The sequence below is a fragment of the Anoplophora glabripennis genome, unplaced genomic scaffold, assembly GCF_000390285.2.
Source record: "Anoplophora glabripennis isolate ALB-LARVAE unplaced genomic scaffold, Agla_2.0 scaffold414, whole genome shotgun sequence".
In the NCBI taxonomy this organism is placed as follows: Eukaryota; Metazoa; Arthropoda; class Insecta; order Coleoptera; family Cerambycidae; genus Anoplophora; species Anoplophora glabripennis.
In genome coordinates this window covers 251,245-260,564 of record NW_019416509.1, presented here as the reverse complement: position 1 = coordinate 260,564, position 9,320 = coordinate 251,245, and the positions used below count along the sequence as shown (strand labels likewise).

Sequence of the window (9,320 nt, the reverse complement as noted above, 5' to 3'; positions counted from 1 at the left end):
ATTATATTTCCCAAATCTTTTACATCATTAACTTTTACTTGAATGAGTTCATCGCATCTACAAGCTCCTGTGACTCCAAATATTAGTGCAACCTAAAAAATATAGAATTATTAATTTTGTAACAATAAAAAAAGTTGGAAAATGCAAGGAAATTCTAAAACATGACGTAATTTTAAGACATCTATATTTATGAGTTTTTACAACATTCTTCCAATGAGCTATCTTTATTTCCGAAAATTGTTTATTATTCTCGTAATGGATACTATAAAATAACTTGAAGTTTACAAATTATAACAAAATTTTGTATTACAAATATAAAAAGGTTAAATATATATCTACCTATAATTTAAAAAGTACATACCTTGGTTGCTAAATATTTATCATCAGGTGCTTTATTCAGGAATTCGTCAAATTCTTTTTTAGACAAAACTTTCGACTTTTTTGGTTTATAATTTTCACCTTGTCGTTTCAAAAATGTAATTAATTTTGAATATTTCTCAATATTTACATTATGTTTAATTTAGATTTTACCATTGAATATTGCGCCCATAAAGTTGAACTTTTCAGTGTTCTGGATAATCTTGTAAAATATGCTATCATCACATTTTCTGAATAAATATGTGCATTATTTTCTTTTGCCCAATTTATGAATTTATCATAAGCATTTTCATAAATTTTTCTCGACTTTGTTGGTATAAGTGTTGCCACTGATGTATTTGCAATTTCCAGTAATTCTGGTGGTGTGCACTGCATTTCTTCAGACATTTTAAAAACGACCCGACGCGACATCAAATTTCAACTGACACTTAATGAAACGTCAAAGCTTCTTGAATCTTTAATTCGTTGCTAGGATACTTACCTACACATTGTTACATTTTTTTACTAGTTAAAAAATGAAAAATATTTGTACTAGTTAAACAATAGGCTGCTTCTAAAGGAGGTGTTGCACTATATAATATAAGTATTATTATACGCTTGAAGAAAAAATATTTTATTTGTGGAAGTATTTTAAGTGCATAAGAAATATTGTCAAAAGTCAGTGGGTCGTTTGATTTTCAGCGAGGCGTGGCGCGGCGGAAGGGTGGGCGAAGCCAACGACAGCGAGCCCGAAGAAAATGACCATAATATTCATAGTCCTGCCGTTAAGTAAAATAAGGGAAATTCTCTTGAAAATAATATATTTGACAGTCTGTAACTCCGTTGTTTTTCAACGAATCTTGACGATTTTTTTTTAACTTAAAGCTCTTTTCATAAGCTTTCCGAATATATAATAATATATATCACGCTCGTGCGTTGTATACTTCATTTTGCAACTAAGGCTTAAAAATAAAAAAAAATCCCGGTTGCAAATTTTAAATTAAAAAAAAATGATAGATTTCAATGTATTATTATGAAATCTACCATGAAAAATATCAATGTGATTGTGGAAGATCCTCGGAATCGTTCAGACTAATAATTAGTTAATTTTTTATAAGGCCATAATTTTAGTCTATTCAACTTACCGATTCCAGACTTCGTGTGAGTTATTAGATAGTGATGAGGAATGAGAAGACGCGATGCCAAAACGTTCTGGTAATAATAACGCAGTTTATAAATGTTAAATTCAAAAGTCATAAATAAACTTCATCTGTTTATAACTTTTGATCTAATCAATATTTTTTGACGCTCGAGGGCTAGTTTTGTAGATCTTTTGAAGACGGAAAAAAGTACCTTACTGTTTTCTCGTGGAAATGAACCGAAAAACGTGAATTTACGTAAAAATTATGCAATTAACCACCCTGTAAACTTCCCCCAATTTTTATGACTGTGGAAACTAATATGTTATTGTACATAATATTTAGCATCTATAGTGATAAATTCAGCTTGCCGAAACAAAAATTCACGAAATGGTCATTTCCCAGCTTATTTTCCTGGTCTACTTGTGTTAACTTGAATTGCATTGATAACCTCTGTAATAATTTTGGATAATCTGCTTTTCGTTTGATACTTAGAACTCAGGTCATCACTTGATAAAAAATCGTATTTGTGCAGATATCGGAACTTCTTGAAACTTAATATTTGTATAATTATTGAAAAATTATGATGTATCACACTAAAACATGGGGTTTTCATAAAAATAAAAAAACTGTTAGAGACACGTAAATCCAATCTTTATTTTTTATACACCAACGAACTGCTAAATAATTAGGTAGTTACATACATACAATTAATTGATGCAAAAATATTATGACACGAAAGGAGTATTAGTATGTATACATTGAAATTTTGTACTCACAAGGTGTATACTGGAAAAAATCTGATTATTATAATTAAATACAAAGAAAAATAATAAATTAGAAAAATAATACACACGTTACAATTTCAATAAAAAGTATTTTAGTACACTGTAATTAAATTACACTGAGTGAGCTACAACCAGTATCCATTTGTCGCTGTCGTCGTTCTGTTTAGGACCGAGTACCACTTTGTCATTTTTTTGAATCATAAAATCGTTGGGATGCCGCTGAACTTGAAATCGCGTCTCATCGATGGTTGTCAATTTCCACCTTTGGGTTCGCTTTCCATGTTTTGGGTAAGTCGACAGCGCTTTGGTTAAAGGACTGGCATCAAGAGCTTTCCTAAAAAAGTATACAGGGTGTAAGTAAAAGGTTTGATCAAACTTACTATGAACAAGTCTCCAAATGAGCTTTGTTTAAGATTAATGAGTATATATCATTTATTTTAATATACACTGTGTCCTAAAATGATAAGAACAAAATTCATATTTTTGTTTTGCAGTTGAAATTTTAAAAAAATCGTTGAAACAGGTCAATTAGTAAATAGAAATTGTCACTTTCCTGCAATTTATTCTATTTTTTTGGGACATGTTTAACAGACCTGCAACATTACCGACATTTTTTTAATATAGAGCGTCCTATTAAAAAAAATGTCGGTAATGTTATAGGTCTGCCAAATGTGGCTGAAAAAAATAGAAAATACTGCGGAAAAGTGACAATTTCTATTTGCTAATTGACCTATTTCAACGATTTTTTAAAATATAAACTGAAAAAAATATATAAATTTCGTTCCATCTTTTTGGGAACACACTGTATGTGTTACGTCTTCGTACATGCGATATTTTTTTAAGTTCCACAAAAGATACGAACCTGAAAGCACGCAGATATTCCCATTCCGCCGCGTCGTAGAGATGTTGGCTATCATTTACATAAATAACTCCAACAATTAATTAAAATGCTCTATTTTTAATGATNCAATTTGGTGTTCAAAGTTATCAATTACATTTTAAATAACATTTGGTGTTAGGTATGTTTCGAACTTCTTCTCTGATACGATCTTTCAATCCTTCGATAGTGTCTACAAAACTTCATTAAGGTAAGTTCTTACATCGAGGCGAAAATGTGGAACCAGACATCACCAGTGGCATATCGTGCTCATTAAGTTTAGGTCAGCTGAAAACGCAAAAAATTCAAATAAATATCGCCTATCAAATTGCCCTCAAAGAAATAAGGTGTCAGTATGCGATTTCCTACTATTTCAGACCAAACATTCACTTTTTCTGACCGTTGTGTATATTTGTCTTGCATCCAATACGGATTTTCTTGGCTCCAAAACCCTGTTCACAATTCCGTTTAAGCAAAAAGTTGCTTCGTCAGTGGGTTATCTTTCAAATAAATTTCTAATTTCCTCGCAAAACTGTAATCTTCTGTCTGCGTCATCTGTCCATAGTTCTAGTAAGACGTTCATTTTATATGGATACCACTTTTGAAACTTCAGAATTCTGTGAACTGAGTACTTCGACAAGTTGAAGTTGGCTGAGATAGAGAATGGATGAGTGAGGATTTTCAGTAACGGCGAGCATGACATTTTAACAGTCATTTTCGCTTACCGTTTTTCGCTTTCCTGATCCAGGTAAACCTTTTATACTTTCGGTTTCTTCAAATTTTTTGGATACTTTACTTATTGTCTCGACTAATTTTTTTGGTCTGAATACTTATGGTGAAATAAGTCACATACCTCCTGTCGACTACGGAATGTATTTCCGCATTCAATCATAATTAAAATTTCAATTCTCTAGTGAATTTTATGTGTTTATTGATGTGTCAAGACTATATTTGTTTGAAATAGTCAACAGTACAACATAAAAGGACAATTTTATAAATTGTTTTGACTATGACAAAAAAGTAGGTATAACCTTAAAAAATGTGTCAAAAAAAAACAAATTTTAAATTTCAAAAAAAAAATTTTGAGATGTTCAATGTAAAATTGCAAAAAAGAGGACGTAACAAAATTTTGAACATTTTGTTTTTTTTTGAAAATTTTGAATTTTCTATTTTTTATCTAAAGATTTCAAAACCATAATCTTCAAGCTTCAAAAGTTACAATCTTTTAAAAATCACTAAAAAAATTTGGAAATTTTTGGCTAGTTCATTTTTTTTGCTGACAATTGACCTCTGGATATTGGGTTTCTAAAGTAATATAGATTTGGTAACACTCTACAAGAAATAAAAAAAGTTCTTTTAAACTACGAAGTTTATCTGAGAAGAAAAACAATGGCTTACCTGTTTGCAACATTACTAATAATATAATATCCAGGGATACTACTGAATTCTATAGTCCACAGTTGTGAATTTTTATGTGCCCATCCCGTTATATTTATCTTTTGTTTTGTTCCGTCCAAAACCATTCCCGATTTCTTGTTCTTTATCATGAATTCCTGTGGATAACCTTCAACATAACTGAGGTTATAGACATATATTTATAACTAATTAAGTAAAAAGAAGTGTAGACTTACCGCTTATTGCAACAACTTGGATGACTACAATAAAACTTAATGCTTTTAGCAACATGGTGATGCTATTTCTGATGTAGTCTTGTAACTAAACATGTGTCCACACTTGGTATTCGACTTGAACTAGAGCGATAACGTCTAAAATTCCCTATTTCCGTTTTAGTCTAATATTAGCAACTGTAAATGTCATGGTAATTCCAGAGCTTATCACTTGATATAAAATTGTATTAATTAACACTCGTGTTGTATAATTTTGTTTCTACATGAACGCAAATTTTGTCAAATTTCTACTAAAGTGCATCTTTTAATCCCAAGAGGTTAGAAGATGCACTTTAAATCTTAAATAGACTTAAAAAGTAACACTTTGTTTCTTGTAACTAGAAATTAAAGTAGTAATTTTCAAAATATGACAAATTACTTCGCAGATTTTAATAACACTTTCCTCTTTGATCAACCTAAGCGTCACATTTTAATACAACAATAAAATATGGGGTAGAAAGGTGCACTTTATTTATTGAAATTAGAGATTAAAATGGCATTTTTAAGGCAGAAGTGCAATTTAACCCGTTGGAATTAAAAGGAACACTTTGTTCTTTGAAACAATTAATTGGGAATTAGAAAACAACTTTGTTCCTTGAATGTTGAGATTAATAGCAAAGTTGAATGTAAAACTCTTTAGGAGAAAAAAGAACTAGAACTACTTAATTTATTGGTGATTAAAAGAGGAACTTTACTAAGAAATAATATAAGCAACAAAGTACAGAAATATTTTTGTGCAGCAAGGCAAATTTGGTCAAATTTGTACTAAAGTGCATATTTTAATTCCGAGGGGTTAAAATATGAACTTTAAATCTTAAAGGAACTTAAAAAGTAACACTTTGTTTCTTGTAACTAGAGACTAAAGTAATATTTTTCAAAATATAACTAAATCCTTTGCGGATTTTAAAGACACTTTGCCCTTTGAAGAACTTAAGCATCACATTTTAATGCAAAAATAAAATGTGGGACGGAAAGGTGTACTTTATTTCTTGAAATTAGAGATTAAAATGGCATTTTTAAGGCAGAAGTGTAATTTAACGTGTTGAGAATTAAAAGGATCACTTTGCTCTTTGAAACAATAAATTGGGAATTAGAAAAGAACTTTCTTCCTTGAATGTAGATATTAATAGCAGTTTTCAATGTAAAACTGTAATTTATTCTTTAGAAGTATAAAGAGATAGAACTATTTAATTTCTTGAAGATTAAAAGAAAAACTTTACTAAGAAATAATGTAACCAATAAAGCACAGAAGTATTTTTGTGTAGCAAGGCAAATTTTGTCAAATTTCAGCTAAAGTGCATTTTTTAATTCCGAGGTGTTAGAGAACGCACTTTAAATCTTAAAAAAACTTAAAAAGTAGTACTTTGTTTCTTGTAGCTGGGGACTAAGGTAGTATTTTTCTATATATGACTAAATTCTTTGCGGATTTTAAAGACACTTTGCTCTTTGATTAACTTAAGCACAACATTTAATTCAAAAATAAAATATGAGGATATAAAAAGGTGCACTTTATTTCTTGAAATTAGAGATTAAAATGGCACTTTTAAGGCAGAAGTGCAACTTAACCTGTTAAGCATTAAAAGGAGCACTTAGCTCTTTGAAACAATGAACTGGGAATTAGAAAAGAACTGTTCCTTGAATGTAGAGATTAATAGCAGTTTTTAATGTAAAACTGTAATTTATTCTCTAGGAGAAGAACTAGAACTATTTAATTTCTTGGGGATTAAAAGGGGAACTTTACTCTGAAATAATATAACCAACAAAGTACAGAAAGATTTTTCTGTAGCAATGCAAATTTTGTCAAAGTGCTACTAAAGTGCACCTTTTAATCCTAAGGGGGTTAAAAGATGCACTTTAAATCTTAAAAAAACTTAAAAGTAACACTTTGTTTTATGATTAAACCCTATGCGGATTTTAAAGACACTTTATTCTTTGATGAACTTAAGCATACTTTTCAATGCAAAAATAAAATATGTGGATAGAAAGGTCCACTTTATTTCTTGAAATTAGAGATGGCACTTCAAAAGCAGATGTGTAACTTAATCTGTTAAAAATTAAAAGGAGCGCTTTGTTCTTTCAAACAGCGAATTGGGAATTAGAAGAGAACTTTGTTCCTTGAATGTAGATACTAAAATAGCACTTTTTTATGGCAGAAATTTTATTTAATTTCTTGGGGACTGAAAGTGATACTTTACTAAGAAATAATGCAACAAAGTACAGAAATATTTTTGTGTAGTAAGTACAATAAAAATACGCTATTGAATAAATACAAACTGTTTTATCAGAAGAAAAAATTGGAGCATTTGCAACGATGCTGTTACAGTTGTTGCTGATTTGACGAGCTCTTAACGTCCGTAGGACTTGTCGCTGCGCTGTCATCGATAAAAACGTTTCTTTCTTTGTGTTTGTGCGCGCAGGAAACTTCTGCATGAACTATCCCCGATATACGGCGGGGATTAGCATACAATTTAGTTGGTAAAAAGTGAGGAAATTTTCATATAATGGCAAATGTGCCGCGAAGCGCGAGCGTTCTATTCATATCAGTTCAGAGAATAAACATGATATGTAAGAAAAAGTTTTGACATGTGTTATAATACTGGAATGACTTTGCTTCGCATGTCATTCATCCGGATTTTCAAATGGGTATGTAACAAGCGCGTCTCTCGCTTCTGATATATGTCTATTTTTAGTGGGAAGTGTGCGAGAAAATTTAAGTTACGTTTGATGTGGGCCTCTGGAGAGACGGCATCCCAGAAAAAATGTTTGAAGCGGCTAATAATGATATGATACCTGCATAATTAAGAGATCACTTCATTTCCCAGTAAACCCATATTAGACAAGGCGAAAACCTCGCATTCGTAGGAGAAATTTTCCGACTCGATTATTTTGCATATTCAGATTCGTGAGATGTTCCTTAACATGAATCAAGATGATGCCGGCCGGAAATCTGGTGCCCATTTGTTTAAACAAACTTTTTTTAAACAAATTGTAAAAATTAGTTTTTTCACTCCTTTATTTTAGGTATTTTGGCATATTTTTTTCATATCTCTTGTGAAAATATGTTAGTTTATCACGTTTTAAGAGCCCTCTCAAAAAATCAGATTTAAAAAGATTTTTAAAAATTTCCAAAATCGTCAAAAATTGAATTTTTTAAAAATTTTTATTCTCGTTATTTTATAATTTTCTAGGTTCGAAAAAATCCCGATTTTGAAAATTTCAAACCGATATTTTAATTTCTAAAGGTCACTCATAATTATTTTAACTTTAAAAGTAGTGTACCTAAAATGTTTTCGAGCGACCTCTAAAAATAAATATCAACGAACTAATAATTTTTTTTATTGAATTTGATGAACAAAAGAATAGAAATAAATCACGAGACACTTAAATTTTAAAAAATTAAAAAATTATAAATATTTGATACTCACAGTGCGGTAGTAAATTTTGCCTCGAGAAATTTTTTAAGTGTCTCGTGATTTATTTCTATTCTTTTGTTCATCAAATTCAATAAAAAAAAATTATTAGTTCGTTGATATTTATTTTTAGAGGTCGCTCGAAAATATAGGTACACTACTTTGAAAGTTAAAATAGTTATGAGTGACCTTTAGAAATTAAAATATCGATTTGAAGTTTTCAGAATCGAGATGTTTTTTGACCTGGAAAATGATAAAATAACGAGAAAAATTATTTAAAAAAAAATCAATTTTTGACTATTTTGCAAATTTTTAAAAATCTTGAGCGACTTCTAAAAAAAAATTTTTGAACTGATTTTTCTGAGGGGGCTCTTAAAACATGATAAACTAACATATTTTCACAAGAGACACGAAAAAAAATACTCGTTTTTTTTGGGCCACCCTAAATTCCATTCTTTATAATGTGTTCCTATAAAAAGTGTGTCTTTTTTAATAATAAAAAGACTTACATTTCCTATTCAAATAAGGTTAGGTACACATTAATTAAAGAAAGTTATAATACATGTCAATGCTATTGGAAAAAGGCAAATATTCATTTGTATGGACGTGCGAATGGTAATAGAATGGAAGCTCATGGTCTATTGCTGAGATTTAACTTAATAGTCCAGTCTCTCTACTCAAATATCCATCACATTTCATCAGCAATTCCAGGATAGTGGAAAATTGGGCAAAAATCATAGTGATTCTGGAAGATCTAGATCTATTTCCACAACCGAGGCAAGAGAGCAAATTTTGGAGCAAATGGGAGATAACTCCGCAGATTGTGACTCATGTTGCTATAAGCCTTCAACTACATATTGAACGTATTAATTTTTCTCATTTTTAACATTCTCATCAATGAATAATTAAATTGTTTATAACTTTAAAACTATCAATTTTAGAGGCATAGTGCATAGGAACTTCTTTGTTTATAATGTGCCAAAAAACCTAAAAGAAAGGAGTGAAAAAACTAAGTTTTACAATTTGTTTAAAAAAAGTTTGTTTAAACAAACGGGCACCAGATTTCCGGCCGGCATCATCTT

At 30.2% G+C, this 9,320-nt stretch overlaps 1 protein-coding gene across 1 annotated transcript; it reads right to left on the bottom strand.

The window, feature by feature from the left end:
• Nucleotides 1-2,341: 2,341 nt before the first annotated feature.
• On the bottom strand, nucleotides 2,342-4,912 carry LOC108908498. Its single transcript, XM_018712554.2, has 3 exons — nucleotides 4,793-4,912; nucleotides 4,560-4,725; nucleotides 2,342-2,618 (listed from the first exon to the last, which is right to left on the bottom strand). The coding sequence occupies exons 1-3, from the start codon at nucleotides 4,845-4,847 to the stop codon at nucleotides 2,396-2,398; spliced, it is 444 nt and encodes a 147-aa protein (XP_018568070.1). The 5' UTR covers nucleotides 4,848-4,912; the 3' UTR covers nucleotides 2,342-2,395.
• Nucleotides 4,913-9,320: the final 4,408 nt, after the last annotated feature.

Bases quoted from the DNA above. Each gene is read 5' to 3' on its own strand.
- LOC108908498 (XM_018712554.2), bottom strand. From the start codon at position 4,847: ATGTTGCTAAAAGCATTAAGTTTTATTGTAGTCATCCAAGTTGTTGCA. The intron at 4,726-4,792 runs GTAAGTCTACAC...GTTATGTTGAAG, and splicing joins CCAAGTTGTTGCAATAAGCG to GTTATCCACAGGAATTCATG. The intron at 2,619-4,559 runs GTAAGCCATTGT...ATACTTTTTTAG, and splicing joins ATTAGTAATGTTGCAAACAG to GAAAGCTCTTGATGCCAGTC.